Source organism: Phoca vitulina, unplaced genomic scaffold (assembly GCF_004348235.1).
Source record: "Phoca vitulina isolate PV1807 unplaced genomic scaffold, GSC_HSeal_1.0 scaffold10, whole genome shotgun sequence".
Lineage (NCBI taxonomy): Eukaryota > Metazoa > Chordata > Mammalia > Carnivora > Phocidae > Phoca > Phoca vitulina.
Genome location: NW_022589713.1, coordinates 27,773,914 through 27,795,546, shown reverse-complemented (window position 1 = coordinate 27,795,546; position 21,633 = coordinate 27,773,914). Strand labels below are relative to the sequence as shown.

At 41.0% G+C, this 21,633-nt stretch overlaps 1 protein-coding gene across 7 annotated transcripts in view; it reads left to right on the top strand.

The window, feature by feature from the left end:
• The window catches only part of TBC1D5 (TBC1 domain family member 5), a 568,425-nt gene that overhangs the window by 532,519 nt on the left and 14,273 nt on the right, over window positions 1-21,633 (top strand). For all 7 annotated transcript variants that reach the window (XM_032408767.1, XM_032408765.1, XM_032408766.1 and 4 more), the window contains one exon: window positions 12,314-12,413. In XM_032408767.1, coding sequence (XP_032264658.1) covers window positions 12,314-12,413 — 100 coding nt within the window. The remainder of the gene's footprint in view (window positions 1-12,313; window positions 12,414-21,633) is intronic.

Here is a 21,633-nt window from a genome sequence, read left to right as displayed (position 1 = left end):
TTTCTATTCTCTATTTTGTTTATCTCTGCTGTAATCTTTATTCTTTGCTTCCTCCTGCTAGCTCTGGGTTTAATTTGTTTCTTAAGTTGTATAATTAGGTTGTTGAGGGCGCCTGGGTGGCTCAGTTGGTTAAGCGACTGCCTTCGGCTCAGGTCATGATCCTGGAGTCCCGGGATCGAGTCCCACATCGGGCTCCCTGCTCAGCAGGGAGTCTGCTTCTCCCTCTGACCCTGCCCCTTCTCATGCTCTCTCTCTCTATCTCATTCTCTCTCTCAAATAAATAAATAAAATCTTTAAAAAAAATAATAATAATTAGGTTGTTGATTTGAAATCTTTCTTATTTTTGTAATATGAGCATTTATAGCTGTAAATTTCTACCTTTAAAGTGTTAAAGGTAGAAATTCAGCTTTTGCTGAATCCCATAAGTTTTGATGTGTTGGGGTTTTGTTTTCATTTATCTCTAAATATTCTCTAATTTCTCGTGTAATTTTTTCTTGGATCCACTGGTTGTTTTAAAGTTTGTTCTTTAATTTCTACATATTTATGAATTTTCCAGTTTTAATTCTATAGGTGATTTTTAACTTTATCTCGGTGTAGTCAAAGAAGATACTTTATATGATACCTGTCTTTTTAAATTCATAGAGATTTAATTTGTGGCCTAACATATGGTCTATTCTATAAAAGATCTGTAAACATATGAGAAGAATATGTATGCTGTTGTTATTGGATAGGGTGTTTGTATATGTCTGTTACATCTAGATGGTTTATTGCATTGTTTAAATACTCTATTTCCTTACTTATCTTTTGTCTGGTTTTTCTATTCATTGTTGAGAGTGGAGTATTAAAGTCTCCAACTATTATTGTAGGAATGTCTTTCTCCCTTCAGTTCTGTCAGTTTTTGCCTCATATATATGTTTTGTTAAGTGTGTAAATGTTTATAATTATTTTATCTTCTTGCTGTATTGAACCTTTAATTCATATATAATGTTCTCAGTGTGGGTATCTTTCAGTTCATCCTAATTGGATCTGTTAACCTTCTTGCATGTTTATATGCATGTCTTTCATCAAATACAGGACATTATCAGCCTCTCTATCCCTTTCTCTTTTTTTGGGACTCCCACAATGTGCGTATTGGTCCATTTGATGCTGTCCCAAAAGTCCCTTAGCTCTGTTCACTTTACTTCAATCTTTTCTTTCTGTTCTTCAGATTCAATAATTTCCCTTTTTCTATCTTCAATTATTGTATTTACTGGGGAATTGGCTTATAAGAGTCATATAAAATTTGCTGATTCTTTTTTCTGCCTGCCCAAATCTGCCTTTGAATCACTCTAGTGAATTTTTCATTTCAGTTACTTTTCAGCTCCAGGATTTCTTCCTTGGTTTCTTTTAGGTGTTTAATCTCTTTACTGATGTTTCTATTTTTATCATCCATCATTTTCTTGATGTTCTCCACATCTTCCTTTAGTTTTTTGGGCATCTTTAAGGTGGCCGTTTTAAAGTCTTTTTCTAGTAGATCTGCTATCAGGTCTTTTTCAGGGACAATTTCTGTTGAATTATGTTTTTCCTTTGAATGGGTCACACTTTCCTGTTTCTTTGTGTGCCTTGTGATTTTTTTTTTTTAAAAAACATTTTGAAAACAACATTTTAATCTAATAATGTGGTAACTCTGGAAATCATATTCTCCCCCTTTGCCAGGGTTTACTGTTTTTTGTTATTGGGGTTTTTTGTTATTGGGGTTTTTTGTTTGTTTGTTTGTAGGCTGTCTCTGTACCAGTGATCAGCCTGAGGCATAAATTTATGGTCTTCTCATGTCTTTTCTGAACCTGTGCCTTTCCCTGGGCATATGCAGTCACGTTCTTCCCTCGTATATGTAGTAGCTTTTGAATGTTCTAGTCTTTAATTGTTGACTCCCCAAAGGGGAAAAAGAGAAAAATGAAGTAGGAGATAAAATGCAGGCTCTTTAAATCCACTGGAAGTCGGCAGGGTGCGGGGGGGAGGGGGTACAACAATAGTGACTACTTTCTTCTTTGTCTCCAACTCTGATCAGAATTAGCAATCAGTGATCAGAGTACAAATCCCTGATGTTTGGAGAACAGGGTTCTTTTTGCCCATCCTGGCTCTCACAAGTTGCATGCAAGCTGCTCTGGGAACAAATACAAAGCTGCTTGCTACAGGGCTAGGGATGGGGGATGGGGAGCTGCTATTCTGCTAAGAGCTGAAATGGACCAAAATTAACCTCAGTTTACCCTCAAGGCTTCCCCTGGAAGTAGTCAGCCTTCAGTGGACTTCAGCTTTCTAAAATAGTTACATGACACAGATTCTGCCAGTGTCATTGTTTTCTAGGTGGGGAGACAGATTCCTGGTGCTTCCTAGTCTACCATATAACCAAGAGGCAGTATTCTTCAGTGTAGTGGTTTTTAACAGTATGAAGTCATATAAAATAATGTCGAGTTTAGGGTTTAGTGCCTTTTTTTCTAGACTACAATAGGCAGGAAGGAACATCACCATTATAGCACGATGTGGGTGGAGGGAGAGGTCTCAGTGATTGTTATAGAAAACCCATCCTGCGAGGATGTCTCTGGTGCCTGCAGGCAGTGTGCGTCTCAGTGGTGGGACATAACACTGCTCCAGCGGCTGAGAAACAAGCAAGTCTTCTAGTGGAAATTTTGCCGCCGGCGAACTACCTAGCCACGTTAAAGTCTATTTGTAAAATGAAGGGGTCAAATAAATTATCTTTAAAGGCAAGTTCAGCACTGCAATATCATTTGTTACCTTAAAATGTAACACCTTAAGCTTTGAATTTCAGTTCGAAATTTCCATTCATATTTAACATTTTTTTTTTGACATCCTGTCTGAAAGCAGGAACTATTGTATTTACTGGGGAATTTGCTTACCATCTTTACTCTTTTAAGTATCTGTAAGAATCTCACTCTTTCTAGGCAGTCCATAAAGAACAACATACAACCACTGATGTTCCTACTTCAGATGCATAGAAGGAAGCCCTTTGCCCTGAAAGTATACTCAGGGTTTGCACACTGGACAAAATATTATAGTTATTTACTTTTTTACAAGTTATTTCATGTAAGTTGTTCTTACTGTTTAGTGTTTAGAGTACAGGTTTGTTTAGACTGTAGTGTTGTTTAGAGTTTGATTTGGAATAAACTTTGGTGATTTAAAAATATTAACATCTTTTTCTCCTTGGTAATCACTTTTTACTTTTTTTTTCCCTCTGTTTTCCTCTCTATTATTTGAATAAGAACTTAATTTTATTATTACAAAAATATGGTCTGATTTCATTGTAGAAAATCCAGAAAAAAATAAGCAAAAAGAAAAGGGAAAAATTATGTATAATCCCACCATTTGGAGAATAACTAATATAAACACTTCGGTGAATATCTTTCCTTTTTTTTTTTTTTTTTTCCAGAAACAATCATTCTTTTCCTACTACTTTGTAACTTGTTTTCCCTAATATGATGTTATTGTTAAATCCTCTCCTATGAGAACATTTCAGAAAGTCGCATAATATTCTGTTCATGAATGTACCACTGTTTACCTAAGTCACCTGTCATTAGACATTTAGGACTTGTGTGGAGTACGTGTGTATGCATGCTGTCACTGAATGTACAGTGAATATCCTGGGAGTTATGTTTTTGCCTGTATCCAAAATTCTCGGAGTAACTTCCTAGAGTTATATAAATAATCTAGAGACAATAAGATGAACATTTACTGAGTGTTTGCCATGTACCAAACACCATGCAGAGCACTTCATATGGAAAATCTAATGTAATTCATCCTCCAACAATCATCTGACATAGGAATTAGCAGTATCCCAGTTTTAGAGACAGGAAACGGAGGGTCAGAGAACTTGGCTCTCTGGTCAGGGTCACAGAGATGGCGCACGCAAGCACAGTGTATACTGACCCCAAGGCTTGCGATCAGATTCCAGCATGCTCCAGCATGGCAGTGCGGCTTTACACACCCAGACCACTTATTTTTATACTCCTCACAAGTCATCTTTATGCTCTTCTTCCGTTTTGTTCTGGTGGTGTCTTCCTCTGCTGATACCATATGCTCTGGCTTGGATTTCATCCACACCGTGTGTGTATTTTGCCCTTGTGTACACCACAGCTTCCTCAGAACATCCGCAGCCTTCCCACTTTTCTCCTTGAGACTTTCCGTTTCCTTCACTTCCCACTTCTTGTTCACCCATCTGCTCAAGAGAGACTGGGCGTCTTTCCTGTCTTCTGGTTGCTATATATAGCCTGTTCCTGCCGCCTGCAGTTGGTGTCGGTTCTCTTGCTATCTGAGGGCACCCCGGGGAAGCTAAGCAGAACTCCACACCGGGGCTCTAACTGCCCCACTTTTCTCCCAAACCAAGGACTCTGGGGGTTTGAATCCATCCATGGACAGAGGCACTGCTGCAGCCTGCTATAATTATCATGAGCATGGTGCGTGTGAGGGGCGTGGCCACAGCCGTCTGCATGTCAGACCGCAGCCCTTAAAACATCATTATCTGAAGGAAAAGTGTATAGAGATGAACTGGAAGGGAGGGGAGCTTTTCTGCTGACCCTCAGCTCCTGCTATTCTCCACTCTCTGGCTCCACTCAATGGCTGCGTTCTTTGCCCCGGGGCCCACACTTTGGGTTCTGCTCTTTGTTTACCGGGTCCCTGCCTCCTAAGACACCTTTATGCATCCTTTTTTCTGAGCCAATTCCCCCTTCTTCTTGAAGACCCACCAAATTGCTGCCTTTTCCAGAAAACCTGCTTTCCTTTCCACCTCTTGAATTGGAAGTCATCTGCTCCCCCTAGAACTGTGAAGCCTCATCTTTCATATCCTCTACAGAACTCGCCTTACTCCTCTCTTACCTCCCTTTAAACTTGTAGAGATCTGAATCCATGTCTCATTCATCATTGTATTTCCCACAGGATCTAGGAGTACACATGACTGTATTGCTGAATGTATTACGAATAAGTGAATAAATAATAAACTACAAAAGCTTGTTCTATTAACCAAGAAATAACAGGCAGACATTGAATCATTTTATAAAATTGATATATAAAATCCATATACAATTAACCAATTTATACAGTTGATAATATTTGAGTAGAGGTGTAATGACATGTCAGCTATTTGGGGGGGTGGAGTATGGGGGGGTAAAACAATACTGTCTAAAAAGCAAATTAAAAAAAATGTCTTCAGATACAGTCAAAACAACAACAAAAATAGAAAACAGCTGATCATACCTCAGTGTTTTCGGAGGAAAACAATTAGTAAGGAATTTGGGGTTAGGACCTAACAAAGTAATTGGTGAGTCTCTCTTAAAGGAAACTGAGATGTGAGGTTATTCATTGGAAGAACCATAGTAATTAAGCCTAAGAAAGAATGTGTACCCAGTGAAGAAATGGACCAAGTGACTTGGGTCCTCAGTTAGCTGCCTAAACCTTGGCACACACTTCCAGAAAATGTGGCTTACAGAGGAGGAGACAACGTTCTGTGCAGGAAATAATGAGAGAATCTACCTCATGGTTTTGTTGTGAGGAGTGAGTTGATGCAGTCCAAGCTCAGTGGCTGGCATATTGTAGTTGCCATAAAGAGTTGGATACTAGCTGTTTTTCTCTTCAGGTGGAGTCGCCCTCATCCTCTGGTCCTGCCCTACAGGGCCGCCAAGTACGGTAGGTGGTGTGCACTCTAGTCTACATGTGGCCCTACTTCATAAACCTCCATCCGTTTCTTGCCTTTAGCCCTAATTAGTCTTTCTGGGCTAAGCCACATAAAGTTTTGAAACTATGAACGAGTGTTTTCCAGCAGTAAATCATAAAGCCCTATACTTAAATTCCATTTCACAGTTTTGACCTGATTACAAACAAAATTTGTAAAAGAAAGAATAATTGCCTTTATTGAGTCCCTGGTCGGTGCCAGATACTCTGCCTGTGCTCTCATTTCATTCTCCCACCAGTCCTGCCAGTGGAGGTGAGGGGAACAAGAAATTACAGAACTTATCCAATATTACACAGCTAGGAACTGGCAGGAACATGATTTGGACCTAGATGTGTCTAGGCCAGACTTGCGGCCTCATCCACCACTCCCTCCTGTAAAGGAAGGCAGAACGTATATGCCAGAGTAAATTTCATAAGGAGTTCTCTCCAGTGTCTTATTTACACATCAAAATCACACTAACTGCTTGTTTCCATAAAACTTCAAGGCAATTAGCCAAGCATTTGTTTTTGATTACAGAGGACCAGTTTGCTGAAAACAAATGACTAAAGCTGTGAGTGTTTAAAGCATGTTAGTTGGAGGGAGAGTCAAGCATGAGAAGCTAAGATAGAAATGTAAAGTTGGTGCCCATAATCTTAGAAGCTCGATTCTTGGCTCTTCTTTTATCAGTAATTATATAATAGAGTGACAGTCACCCTTTTGCCTCCAAGTGATTCCATTTCTATTTATAAAGTCTGAGAAAGTTGAAGGATTTAGGAATGTTTCAAGATTATGCCAACTCTAGAGGGGTAATACCCTGGATTTCAGATTTCCAAGTGGAAGAGTTTCTTGGGCCCCTCAAACTGTTTCAGCCAGAATGCTCCTCTTATCTTATTTGGTGGGCTTTCCTTTGCAAAAAAGTTTTAAATGAATGAAAGTTGTCATTTTCTACAGTGTAGATTCCATTTGTACTGAGGTTTACTTGGCATTAAGGCAAGAAAATGCTCTTCATTTGCTGCCAGAGCCCTAAGCACAACTGCAGACTTGGAGAACTGTGTATTTATATCCGTGCATGCTCACTCAGCATGTGCTGCGGGCTGCCATGTTCTCAGGGCTTCCCCGCGCACTCGTGCAAGTTATGCACTGCACAGTGTAGAGGACACCGGTCTCATCACGTTTTTATTATTATAACATTCCTGCTAGCACAGTAAAATGTTTGAGGAAGAGACCCTCTTTGAGCTGCAGACGTCCTTCAGCTGTCCAGCACCTCACCACCAGCAGACCAGGCCTCTCTCCTCCAAAGTGTCTCCTCTCAAGCTCTTCTTCCCTCCCAGCTTTTAAAAAGAAAACAAATAAAATAAATCCACTTAGATAGGAGTGACTACTGAAGATTAAAGCTCCCAAGGGCTTTTATATTTTAGAAGAAGTGATTGCTAAATCCAAATTAAACTAATATATAAAATAAATAGAGAGGATGCTTTTAAGCCAGGAGGCAGTGCATTCCTAATGCCCTTTGTCCACACTGGGCTGACAGCACGCCAGTTGGTAGCCACATGTAAGGAGAAACTTAAGCCATTGCTGGGCCCCCTTCTTTTTAAAGACTGCCAAGCTCTGGCCTCGCTACAGTTCTGAGCTCATCTGGCTGGGTTTGTGTCTGTAACCCACTGAAAAAGTGACTTGTTCAGTAGAGGTGTTAGGAGGTAGGGACCAGGATTTCCAAAACAATTATTCTTATTATAAGACTTGCATGTACTCTACCTCATACTTTAGTAATTTATAGAACACTAATATCCCAACTACAAGACTGTAAGCTCCTTGGAAGCAAAGTGTCTGACTTATACCTTCTCCAAAGACTGCTGCATTTAGGCCCAGATTGGGTGAGGATTACTTAGGGTTACATGACTTGTTAATGGCAGGACCAGAAATAGAACTCGTGATTTCCTTGCGCCATATACCAACCTAGTGTTCTGTCCGTTCTACCCGTTTCAGTTATCTCTTGCAGCATAACACAGCGCTCCAAAATTCCACTCCCTGAAACAGCAACACTGCTACTTCTCATAGGCTTACGGTCAGGCATTTGGTTGGGCTATTCTGCTTCGTGTGACATTGACTGGGTCGCTCACTTAGCTGGCTTCAGATGGATTGGGCAGAAAGGTCCCAGAAGATTTCATTTCCATGTCTAGAACCTCAGTGCTTCTCCCATGGCCTCTTTCTCTCCGTATTTTCTCTTCTCTCTGTCAGTATTCTAGCCTGAACTTCTTTACAGCTTGGTAGCCATCTTCCTCTAGCAGAAGTAAGCAGAAGTTGGCAGGCTTCTTACACTAGTCCAGAACTGACAGTGTGACTTTTACTGCATTCTCTGGATCAAGGCAAGTCACAGGCCAGCCCAGATTCAAGGGGAGGGAAAACAGACACTACTACCTCTCAAAGAGAGGAACAGCATATACACTGAGGGAGGGAAGGAATTGATGGTGGCCATCTTGGAGACTAACCATGACCATAGTTAACCAGCAGATGTAGCCTTCTCTCCCTAATTCCTAGTGCCCTGACAGAACAGGAAAAACTCAAGCCTGTGCAGAAACAAAGGAGAAAAGGGAGAAGAAAAATGCCCCAAAACACCCATCCCTTTCCATCTCAAAGCCCAGCCAAAGAGTTAGAAAGGTGGCACCCGCCTACCCACCCGCCCTTCTGATCATTCCTTGGCTGAGTTACTTCTGGTCATTATTTGAGCTGCTCCTTTTGTGCCATATGTAAGGAGCACGATTAGTGCTGGTGTAAAATGCCTACAGTGGGCATTTTACAATAATTTGGTTTTAGAGCTACTGCTATGTCAGTTTTTTGTGTCAGGCTTTTAAATGCCTATTTCTAAAGGCTCATTCTCTATGTAGTAGTTAAAAACAATACTTTTCAGTGCTGCATTGTATATTGCTAAAATGTAATACACCTACAAGTAACCTTTTCAACTGTTAATTTCCATCTATAAGTCCAAGTATACTCCATCGCTAAGAAAAAAGCAGGTCTCATTAAGTTTCTCCTGCTTTCTTTTTAACAACACAGAAGATTCTTATGTGAAAGAATAAGCACCTAAGACTGGAAAATCAATTTTCTAGCCTATTCAACCTCTGGCAACATCCTTTCTTTGTATTGTCACAAACTTGGTTTAAAAATTCCTGCAGGATGAGGATTACAGGCATACTTTGTTTTATTACACTTTGCAGATATTACATTTTTTACAAATGGAAGGTTTGTGGCAATCTTGCATCAAGCATGTCTATCTAATGGCACCATTTTTCCAACAGCATTTGCTCACTTCATGTCTTTGTGTCACACGTTGGTAATTCTTGCAGTATTTCATTCAAATTCATTCATTATTAATGTATTTGGTGATCTGTGGTAAGTGATCTTTGATGTTACTATTTAAGTGTTTAGAGGTGCCACCAACTGCACGCATCTGAGATAATGAACTTAATAAATGTGTGTGTTCTGACTGCTCCACTGACCATTTCCCCATCCGTCTCCCCCTCCTTGGGCCCCCTATCCCCCGAGACACAATATTGAAATGAGGCCAATTCATAACCCTCCAGTGACCTCCACGTGTTCATGCAAAAGGAAGAGTCACACATCTCTCACTTTAAATCGAAAGCTAGAAATGATTAAGCTTAGTGAGAGAGGAATGTTGAAAGCTGAGATAGGCCAAAAGCTCGCCCTCTGGTACCACACAGTTAGCCAAGTTGTGAACGCAAAGGAAAGTTCTTGAAGGAAATTAGAAGTGCCGCTCCAGTGAACACAGGAATGATAAGAAAGAGAAACAGCCTCATTGCTGATAGGGAGAAAGTCTGAGTGGTCTGGATAGAAGATCAAACTGGCCACAACATTCTCTTAAGCCGAAGTCTAATCCAGAGCAAGGTCCTAACTCTCTTCAGTTCTATGAAAGCTGGGAGAGGTGAGGAAGCTGCAGAAGAAAAGTTTGAAGCCAGCAGAGGTGGGTTCGTGAGGTTTAAGGGAAGAAACCATCTCCATAACATCAAAGTGCAAGGGGAAGCAGCAAGTACTGATGAAGAAGCTGCAGCAAGTGATCCAGAAGATCGAGCTAAGATAACTAATGAAGGTGACTGCGCTAAACAACACATTTTCATTGTAGATGAAAACAGCCTTCTGTTGGAAGAAGTTGCTGTCTAGGTCTTTCATAGCTAGAGAGAAGGAGCCAGAGCCTGGCATCAGCTTCAAAGACCAGACTGACTCTCATTAGGGCCTAATATAGCTGGTGACTGTAAGTTGAGGCCAGTGCTCATTGACCGTTCTAAAAATCCTAAGGCCCGTAAGAATTATGCTAGAATCTACTCTGCCTGTGCTCTATAAATGGAGCAACAAAGCCTGAATGACAGCACATCTATTTATAACATGGTTTACTGAATATTTTAAGCCCACTCCTGAGACCTCCTGCTCAGAAAAAAAGAAAGATTCCTTCCAAAATATGACTGCTCATTGATAATGCATCTGGTCACCCAAGAGCTCTGATGGAGATGTACAAGATTAATGTTGTTTTCTTGGCCACTAACACAGCATCCATTCTGTAACCCATGGATCAAGGAGCAATTTTGACTTTCAAGTCTTGCTATTTAAGAAATACATTTTGTAAGGCTCTAGCTGCAATGGATAGTGATTCTTCTGATGGATCTGGGCAAAGTAAATTGAAAACCTTCTGGAAAGAATTCACCATTCTAGATGCCATTAAAAACATTAATGAAGCATAGGAAGAGGTCAAAATATTGACATTAACAAGAGGTTAGAAGAAGCTGATTTCAGCATTCACGAATGACTTTGAGATGTTCAAGACTTCAGTGGGGGAAGCCACTGCAGATGTGGTGGAAACTCAAGAGAACTAGACTTAGAAGTGAAGCTGGTAGCTGTGACTGACTTGCTGCGATCTCACGATAAGACTAACGGATGAGGAGTTGCTTCTTATGGATGAGCAAAGAAAGTGGTTTCTTGAGATGGAATCTTCTGGTGCAAATGCTGTGAAGATTGTTGAAATGACAACGAATTTAGATTATCACATAAACTAGTTGATGAAGCAACAGCAGGGTTTGAGAGGACTGACTCCAATTTTGAAAGAAGTTCTACTGTGACTAAAATGCTATCAGTCAGCATCACATGATACACAGAAGTCGTTCATGAAAGGAAGAGTCAATCAATATGGCAAACATCATTGTTACCTTATTTTAAGAAATTGCCCCAGCCACCCTTGCCTTCAGCAACCACCACTCTGATCAGTCAGCAGCCATCAATGTGGAGACAAGAGTCCTCAACGGCAAAAAGCTCAGATGATAGTTAGCATTTTTAGCAAAAAAGTATTTTTTTAAAGATTCTATTTTTAAGTAATCTCTACACCCAATATGGGGCTCAAACGTACAACCCTGAGATCAAGATTCACATGCTCTATGACTGAGCCAGCCAGGTGCCCCGCAATAAAGTATATACATTGTTTTTTTAGACATAATGCTATTGCACACTTAATAGACTACAGTATAGTGTAAACATAGCTTTTTTAAAATTTATATAAGCACAACTTTTATATGCACTGGGAAACCAAAAAATTCATTTCACTCACTTTATTGTGATACTCTCTTTATTGCAGTGCTCTGGAACCGAACCCACAGTATCTCTAGGGTATGCCTGTATTCTCTCGCTTTGAGAAAAATTCTCTTAATCTTCTAAATTTCCTTGAGAAATTTTTTTGCATGTATGTTTTTTTCCTTAAAAAAAAAAGACATTGTTGTTGTTGTTGTTGTTACAGTTAGATTGTCTTTTACCATTTAGATGATTATTCAACCCAGAGTATTTTTTCCTAGAAACAATCACATAAATAAAATTCACTGGTGTCATATCACAAGAGGAAATGTAAGAGCAGCTATTTATGGGCTGTACGGGCAAAGATTTTCCAAGTGCTTTGGGAAATCTTTACATTTTAAGAGATTATCATTGTCTCTGGTTCCCCAAATGTGTGTGAGGAAATGTAATGTTCTTGTACCCGGCTGTCTAGGGAGTAGGGTCCACTGAAATCGCATTTCTTCTCTCAATTTGTATGGCCCAGTTATTGAAGATATTGTATGGATTCTTTTTGTACAGGGTTGTATGGGTAAGCATTAACACATGGCACAAAGCTCGGATTCAAGTCCAGATTTTTTTAAAACTCCACTTTACCCTTTCTCTTATTTTGCTGGTGGTGGCAGTGGTAGGTTTGCTCTTGTTTACTTGCTATTTTCTTTTGTTTGTCTGTGACTGAAAAGACATTGTGCCTCTTTAAAGTCGTCCAAATCGTTTGGAGACCTTTGGGGATTTTATTTGAATTTTTTAAAATTTCCATACCGGGGTGCCTGGGTGGCTCAGTCAGTTAAGCATCTGACTCTTGGTTTTGGCTCAGGTCATGATCTCATGGGTCTTGAGATTGAGCCCCACATTGGGCTCCGCACTCAGTGGAGAGTCTGCTTGAAGATTCTTTCCCTCTGCCCCTCCCCCCAGCTCAAGTGCACACACTCTTTTTCTCTCTCTCTCTCTAAAATAAATAAATCTTTAAAAATAAATAAAATTTCCATATCTTTACCCCTTTCATTTTAGGAAGAAGAATTAGAAGCCCAAATTTCCTTCCTTCAAGGACAGTTGAATGACCTGGATGCCATGTGCAAATACTGTGCAAAGGTGATGGACACTCATCTAGGTGAGTGAGCTACTTTGGCCCTGGGAGTAATGATAGTCATAACAACAGTATCCAGTTGGCCCTGGGTTAAACTTTTCACATGCATTATCTCATTAATCCTCACAGCAGCACTATGGTAGAGGTACTGTTACTATCCACATTGTACAAATGAGGAAACTGAAGCACAGAAAGATTAATACAATTTCCAAAGATTATGTCACTAGGAAATAGAGTAGAAATTCAAAATCAAGCAGTTCGACCATAGGTTTCAATTCTCAACTGCTACACTACCTTTTGTAAATATCTGTCTTCCTCAAACCAAAATGAAATGTTGAGCTTTCAAGGGGCACCTGGGTGGTGCAATCGGTTAAGTGTCTGACTCTTGGCTTCGGCTCAGGTTGTGATCTCAGGGTCGTGAGATTGAGCCCCACGTTGGGCTCCACGGTTGGCACGGAGGCTGCTTAAGACTCTTTCTGCCTCTCCCTCTGCCCCACCTCCCCTGATGCTCATGCTCTCTCTCTCTCAAATAAATAAATCTAAAAAAAAAAAAAAAAAGAAATGTTGATCTTTCAAGATCAAATAGTCAGTTCTACTGTTGTGCCAACCTGTCTGTAATTACCAATGTGATCATTATTTTGACAATGCTTTATTTTTTTTTTTTAATACATGTTTTTAACCACTAGCGTGAAATGCATGTCAGGACCACATGACCTTTTCTTACTTCTGACTGCTTATATTCTAAGAAATGTTCTAGTTTGAAGTTCCATTTATGTGTGAGTCATACATATGTCACATTAGAAAGTCTTCATGCATTATTCTCTACATTTGTGAAAGTTCTGTATTTTTTATTAGAAATGGTCTCTGCTGGATCATGTATGTTTTACTTTAGCGACTCTGTTCTGCTTGCAGGACTTTAGAATGCAGACTATTAGTATTTTTCAGCCCTCTTATGGGCATCCTTTCTTTTTCCATTCTTCGGTGTCTAGCATCTGTAGTTTGGGAGCAAATTAGGAAAATAAAACCTATACTCTAATGGAAAGGGCCAATATTGCTGCTCTGTGAGTGTGGACAAATGGCAATACCAAGTATTATAAGAAATCAGGATGCATCCCACATATGAGGGAAACCAAAGAGAATCCACCAAGGCCCCTTCCCCCTGGCAGGGGTCCTAGGAGTAGCCAATCTATGGGGCCTTTGCGGAAGGTAGACTCTCTTCCTTAGACTCCAGTGATCTCTCAGCCTATTAGGTCATGAGTCCATTACACGCAGTCAAAACGGCTGTCATTTAAGTGTAGCCTGAACCATCCTGGCCTTTACTAAGGTGTAAATGTTCTCTTACAGTTGGGGAGGTGCTTGACCTCAGGGGCTGGTTGTCTACCAGGGTCTTACTAGGCAGCTGGATGGCCCTGTTCTAGCCTCAGCCTTATTTCTCCTCTCTTGACCACTCTTTCAGAGGAAGAGCTCAAGAGGGGGAAATAACAGGAGAAACCCCAGCAGGTGATCAAAAGGGTAGTATCTCTTATCACAGCAAGAAATGTTACCCTTGTCACGTCTGATCCACCCCTGTCACAGCGGTTCATTTATATGCTTCATTATGATCATTTTTTAAAAATTCAGATAGAACTAAGTTTTATGAATCTCATAGCATCCCAGTTTATTTTTTTTTTTAAGATTTTTTATTTATTTGAGAGAGAGAGAGCGAGAGAGAGAGCACGAGCAGGGGGGAGAGGGAGAGAGATCTGAGCAGGGAGCCCAATGTGGGGCTTGATCCCAGGACCCTGGGATCATGACCTGAGTCGAAGGCAGACGCTTAACCAACTAAGCCACCTAGGCGCCCCTCATAGCATCCCACTTTCAAATGTATCAAAAAGAAGTAATGAAGAGAGATAGTTTATATATAAATAATATATATTATATAACTAATTTTAGTTAAATATAATTTTAATTTTAAAGCAAGTATGTGGGTGGGTGTATATGTGTATGTTTGCTTCTCTGGCTATGTGCGTGACCTTTGTATTGCTTGATTTGGGTTTTGACCAAAGTAGAACAAAGAAGTGACTGAGAGAAAGATTTACTGGAACTCTAGAAAATCCTGTTAGGAAATATCTAAGTTGTTTGGTCCACATAGCAGCTTTTAAAGCAGCTTTACTTAAGCCTCAGAATTTTCAAAGAGCTTTTGCTCTTATTTCGGTCTCTCAATCAGCACTGTAAGAGTATTTTCTCATTGCATGGGAGGGGGAAACACTTTAATTAAAGAAAAGCCCATACCAGATGTGAATTTTCAACTAACCGCAAAACTAAATTTGTTTTTGTGTGTACGTTTCACTTTCAGCCAGAATCCCTTCATATAGCTGTCAACTTCTTTTCTCCATATAAATAGCAGGACTGCCTTTTTAAAGTAGGGTTGAAGGATGCTATAAAGAATCCTGGGCCCCAGGGCCCACAGATGGATTTCATTTCACCTGCCTGTTGGTTTATTAAAGGGTATTCCTGTGTTGTAGGCAGTTTTGATTCCAAGCAAAAATTAGAGGAAGACAAAAAAAGGTTAATTAAGGTGAAGCTCTTGATTTACTTTTTGGCCTACTGTATTTCCTTTAAAAATCACTTCAGTACCCTAGTATTTTTTCCATATGATGTTTTCTATTTTTACTGATTATTAAGGCAGTACAAAATTAGAACAACTGAAAAACCCATTAGTAAGTGACTGATTATAACATAGTGTAATGTAACCTTAATATGAAATATTAAAATAGTTATTTATTAACATAAGGAGATGTTCATGCTATATTATTAAGGGAAAAGACAGGTAGCACAATAGTATATATTTGATGCAAAAATAATCATTAACAGTGATGGCCTGGATGAAAGGAAGATTATAGGGGTACTCTCCAGGGGTCCTAATTTTTTATGCTTGGGAAATGCAGGACAGTCAGTGAAAGTCTATAGATGGCTGAAGCGCCTGGATGGGTCATCTTTACACTCCAGGCAAGAGTCAGTTGTAAGAGTGTCTGGAGTGGTGTCAGGAAGAGCAGCCTTGTGTGGCACCAGACTGACACAGGGTGAGATCAGACTCTGTCACTTCTTAGCCCAGCCTTATGATCATGTCTTCGTAGGTACAGCGGAGACACAATTATCTACCTTGCCAGTTTGTTGCCAAGACGGATGTGTTTTTAAAGCCCAGCACAGGGCATGGCCCAAATTTGGGTTTTCAACACAAATTCTCTCCTCTGTCCCCTTAACTCCCAAATGTCCCTTCTCAGGGAAGATCCTGAGACACTCATCAAGCCCATGACCAGAGTGCTGAGTATTGACTTGTCTAGGCCCTACAACTAGTTAGTGGGAGAAGGAGGACCAATGCCAGATTTCCCAGCACCTAACTAAATATTCCTTTATCAAATTATTCAGAAAGATGCTGGAATTTGGGATATGCCGGTCCTAAGATGAGGTGTGTGAGCTCTTTGAGCAAGAATAGCTTTAGCAGAACAGAATGATGCAGCCTCCTTGCCATGAGCGCTGCTGGGCCTCCATTCTGCCCTGGGCCACAGGCTACCGCGGTAGCTGTGCGAACTGCCTCAGAAACTTGTTCTGACAGGTCTTTCTCTGTATCCACTCCTAATGTTAATTGTTTTCACTAAGTTCCTTTTGTTTCAAGACAATTCCATTTCACCCTACGGTTTCATCAGACATGCAGTAATGCCTTAAAATGTCAAGTACAGTTCAAGGCTCTTTTTATAACTGCCAGAACAAATACAGAGAAAAACCTCTCAGTTAAAAGTTATATAAAGGCATTTGTTCAAATGGTCCTTTAATTATAGAGGTAATAACATTGACACGTTAGCAATTCTTTCCTTATGGTCCTGGAACCCAAAACTTTGGATTTTGTTTCATCGAAAGGAATATTTGTTTTATCGAAACGCTACCAAGATTCTAATTTTCTGACTTCCACGTAATTGAACTGCTTGAATTCAAAGACTGAGAGACAGGAATTGAAAATACATGTTTTGTTAAACCTAACTTTCCTGTCAACTTCAGAAGACTTGTTTTACGTGTTCATTTTTCGGTTGCTATAGTTACTCCCCTTCCTGTCATCCTGACAGTTGAGTTAAAAGCCATTGACAGGATTAACCTCTGTGGCTGAGCTCAGGCTATTTTTAGATTTGCCGTATTTTACGCGTAACTGCACGTGGCTGAGCAGCCCACGCTTCTCTGATCTGTGAGCAGCTGGGCTGAGCTGCCATCTGTTTACAGGGAGCACGAGCTGCTCACCCTGCTGGCCCTAAAGCCCGCACCTGCCGGCTGCCACCAGAGGTATTTCCAGTCCTCCACTTGCCGTTTAGACAGTGGTTTTCCAGCCCCTTGCCCTTTCGTGGGTGGTTCGTGGTAACAAAGGCAGGGTTAAATGCAGGGAATCAAGGGCCGTTAGGTTTCCCAGAGTGCTGTAGCTCCTACGATCCTAGAATGCTGAACATCTGGAAGCTCTAAAAGCCAGCTCAGCAGTTCTTCATTTCACAGATGAGGAGACCAAGGTCTGGGGAGGAGGAGAGACACACAGCCAGCTTGTGACACACCCGCGTCCAGCCCCAGTTCCAGTCCCTGGCTTCTCTTTCACTGATGCCTCTGCTAAGGCCACCCTTGAGTCAGTAGTGGGAGATCAGATTCTCTGCCGTTTTGTTGCACACGGCATTGTTGACTTTGCACTTGCCATAATATTTATGTAAGCATTAGCTGTAAGAGGAGGCCAGTTTTGAAACTCAGTTTATTTGCTTCCGTAAGAACTTTAGAAATCTGATTTTCTCATGTTTATAAAAACGACTTTTGATGGCTGTCTTTGGAAAGGTTCAATCAGGCAGTTAACTAATGGCATTTGAAAAACAGGGAAAGAAAATGTGATCACCAGACAGCTTCCTCTGTCAGTCACGCTGTGATAAAAGTTTTCATAATTATTTTGAGAATTTTAAATACTGCATTTAATTGTGGGCAGCACAGTCCTCTGGAGAAGGAAAAGATACCTTCACCTGAGAATCTTGTTAAAATGCCGATTTCGGATTCAGTAGGTGTGCTCTGGGGCCTGAAGTTCTGCATTTCTAACAGCCCTCCGGTGACCTGATGTTACTGGCCCATGACAGTCTTCAAGCAGCAGAGAGCAAAAGAACTTAAAGTTATGTGGGCATAACTAAATGAATATATTCATAATCCTAGTAATGTATTCCTGACTGCACACTTCAGGCACACGTGCCGCTGGATTCTGTGGGCAGAACTCAGAACCTCCCCTGCTATTCTGGTGGAGCCTTCAATCATCTGAAACTCAGTTCTGTTTTCAGCCTCTTTGAACTTGTTCTATTCTAGTAGTAGAAGGCTCTTCCTACCCCCGCCCCAGTTTTATGATCAGAAGACCTGGAACAACTGGTCAGCATCTCCCTTGTGCCAACCCTATGCCTATTTAGAAAAACTCAGCAAATTATACACTGTCTTATCCTTTCCCGGGTGAAGATACCACAGCTCTGATCCCATGGCCTCGGTAGAGACTGTCCATCCTTCCTCATGTTGTTTTCCACCTTCTGACTGTCTCCCGTGTTCCCACATGCTCTTCCACAGGGGGAACCCACACTGATTATCTGTCCCTCTCTCTCTTTTTTAAAATATAATTTCCAAATCCTTCATCTTCCTTAAACTGTCAGACTACATAGTGTGTTCTCAGCCTTCTATTCCAGGCTGCCTCTCCGTGTCCTCCAATCCGGGCCCTCTCCAGCTAATGACCCAGTAGACAAAAGACTTGTCCACCCCATATTGTGGAAACAGGCTTGCTTCAAAGCTCAAGGATTTTGTGGCCACCACAAGCATCTCATGCTAAGTACAGAGCTTGTGTGTAGGGGAAGGTGAAACCCAAGTTAAGAAGGTTAATCTTCATCAGTTGCCTATTAACACCCACTGCTCATCACATCACGTGCCCTCCTTAATGCCCATCACCCAGTTACCCCACCCTCCCACCAACTGATGAATCATTGTACACTACATCTGAAACTAATGATGTACTATATGTTGGCTAATTAAATTTAAATTTTAAAAAAAGGCTAATGTTTGCTGCCTTGGGCCATGTTTAAATACCAACTGAGTAGCAGCACTTAACTTCCACTAGATCCTCCTATCAGCAAAACCTTTATTGCCTAAAATTCACAAAAAATTATATCCATCTTAAACCCAGGTCACAGGATCTTATTTGACTAACTGATGTGATTTTAAGTCAGTCTTATTCAAACTGCTCTCCTGTCCTCATTGCTTCCAAATGAGACGGACTGATGGCAGAACCCTGGGTATATCCTTTTAGTAAGTCCCTACCTATGTTTCTGCTTCTGTTTTTAGAAGTACATCTTCTGGCAAAGGCATCTAATCATTACTGGAGCTTAGAGACTGTTTACATTCAAAAATACATGTAAAGTCTTTTTTCTGGTTGACCCTCAGCTATATCATGAATATGATAGATTTTGCTGTGAGGAATCATGCTTCCATGACACTCCCTGGCTGGCAGGGTGGTAAGTCCGAAGACAATAAGAATGCTAAATGGTAGAGATGAGTAAAGATTTCTAACTCTGCTAAGCATACTCAGTTTACTTAAGATAATTATTTATTGGCAACAAAAACTAATCTTAAGTGCAAAACACATGTTTGCTTACTCTTACCCTTGGATTTTCCTAACTGCTCCTTTCCCAGTGCTGAGTTTAGGACCTTCAGTCATTCTGGCAGCTGGCTGCAAAATAGGACCCTTGATTATATTTTCTGTGTGATCTGCTTTTGCTTTTTAAGAAAATATTGAGCATAAAGTGCCTGACTTAATACTTGGCTCTTAAGAAATCATCAGTGAAAGTTATCTCCCTTCATCTGCCCCTATCACTTCTCAATCTGAGATCTGGTTGAGCATGTTAATATCCCTTCATTCTTCACCTGAGAAATATCTCACCTACATCTATTCCTCAGGACATAAAAGTCCGCCCTATTGCTGGTGGGAAAGCCCTGCGTTGTTCATTCAGCCAGTATTTACTAAGGACCTGCTCTCTGATACAAAAATAGGTTCTAGGAGAAGTAGGTTGAGGGTAGGGTGTAGTGGGAGAGAGAGAGAGTACAAGCACTAAGGAGAATATACCTCATTAGAAATACCTAAAGTGACACACAGTGTCACATGAAACCAAGGTCCTCCCAGAGTGATATCAGAAACATTAGCAGGGACTGGTGGGGTTCTAGAGTAATACGGATATAGTGAACAGAGTACCACATTTGGAACCAAAAGACTTTGAGTCCACAGTTTGCCACATAGAACTGTGAAGTTGCAGGAGACTTTAATCTTTTTTTTTTAAGATTTTATTTATCTGAGAGAGAGCTCGGGGGCTGGGGCGGGTAGAGAGAGTCAGAGGGAGAGGGAGAAAGAGTCTTAAGCAGACTCCATGCTGAGCACGGAGCCAGACGCAGGGCTTGATCCCATGACCCATGAGATCATGACCTGAGCCAAAACCAAGAGTCAGATGCTTAAATGACTGAGCCACCCAGGTGCCCTCCCCCCATTTTTTTTAAGATTTTATTTATTTTAAAGAGAAAGTCAGGAGACTTTAATTTTTGAACCTCGTATATGAATACAGTTCCAAGAGTAAAAGATGAAGCAGGAAGAGAGTCCCAACAACCAGATGCGTTCAGAGGGAAAACTGTTAATAGGAAGCTGATGCTTGAACACAGTTTTAAGGTAGACTTTGAAAAAAAGAAGGGTGTGGTGTTGTAAGGAGGCTAGGAGGGTCTTCTAGAAGGGGAATGACATTTGCAGAGACACACAAACGCACACCATCTATCAAAGAATGAATTTGACACCTGCAGTCTCTACTAAACCCGCCTTCTCCCAAGATCTGGCCAACCACGGCACCCACTCTGTGAGCACAAATTCCTTTGTCAACAGTGCTGCCAAAGCCAATAGTGACAAATTACAGGTCTGCCTCCCCCTCCCCGCTGCTCCTTGACTCATGGCCACCTCTTCAGCTACTACCATTCTGGTCACACATGTGACCCTAGGTCAACCCTCCATGTGACCCCTCCATTTTGTAACAGCCTGAATATTTCCTCTTTAGAGTCTGGGACAGTCTCATATGAGATTGTCTGAGGTCAAGGTAACTAAACGTCTGTCAGAGATGAGATAACCTCAAAGAGCAGAATCCATTTATCTGGATATTTGAGGTACTGGAAAAGGGGGGGGGGGAAACATACTAACCAATAATAGTAATAGTGAGCAGTGTGCTAGAAGTGGACCACTTTGATTATCCCACTGAATCTCTTCAGCAACCCTCTGAGATAGGTATTGTCCCCGTTACGGATGGGTTTAGTGATACACGAATCTCTGCCTAAGGTCATCAAAGTTCAAGCTGTCTGATGCTAGTGCCAGTGCTCTGGAAAGTCCTGGTAGAACTTTCTGGTGGCAGTCTGTTTTGCATGGAGGTGACTTCCTGTTGTGCCGGCTGACCTCACTTAGGTCAGTTCCACCACCAAAGAAAGGGCAATGGAATCTAAAGGCAGTCAAGTCAGTGGCAAGACCCTGTCCTATGCCTCTTCATATCTCTCTCTGGCCCCTCCATCAGTGCTGTGTATGGAAGTGTTAGGGAGCCCAGGAGTCCAGATGATCTGGAATCTAGTCCTAGCTCTACCACTTTCCTGTCATGAGACCTCAGGTGATGGACTGGGGATTGCTGAGCTTGGCTCCCTTTTCTGTAATAGGATGAGGGTCCTCATCGAGAATGGTCATTGGGATAGTCAGATGAGGTCATGTCGCCATGTGGAAATGAAAGGTACCGAGTCCTGAGCTTCTATAGTGGGTGAGGTACTGTGCTAATTTATTTACTCTTTGTCATTTATTAACCTTTTTACTTACCATTTACCTTCATCTTGGAGGAAGGTTCTGGTATTACCCTCAGGCACAAGGAAACTGAATTCTGCCTCCACTACAGATAGATGCTAGTTCTAACTGCTTTTATCTCTTGTCTACTTTCCTTCTTAATGAATATGGGCTTATGTTACCTTTTGTACCAGCCATTCAAATAAAACACTTTTATTCTAGCATTGAAGAAAAAACGTTTTCAAGAAATTGTAAAAAGTAGTTTGTGTGCCATTTCCATTACTCTTAGAGTCAGAGATCAATTTTTGTGGCATTGACACCTCTTTAGAAACAGTGGAGTCACCATGGAACTGTTATTGATGAGATTTTTGTGTAATT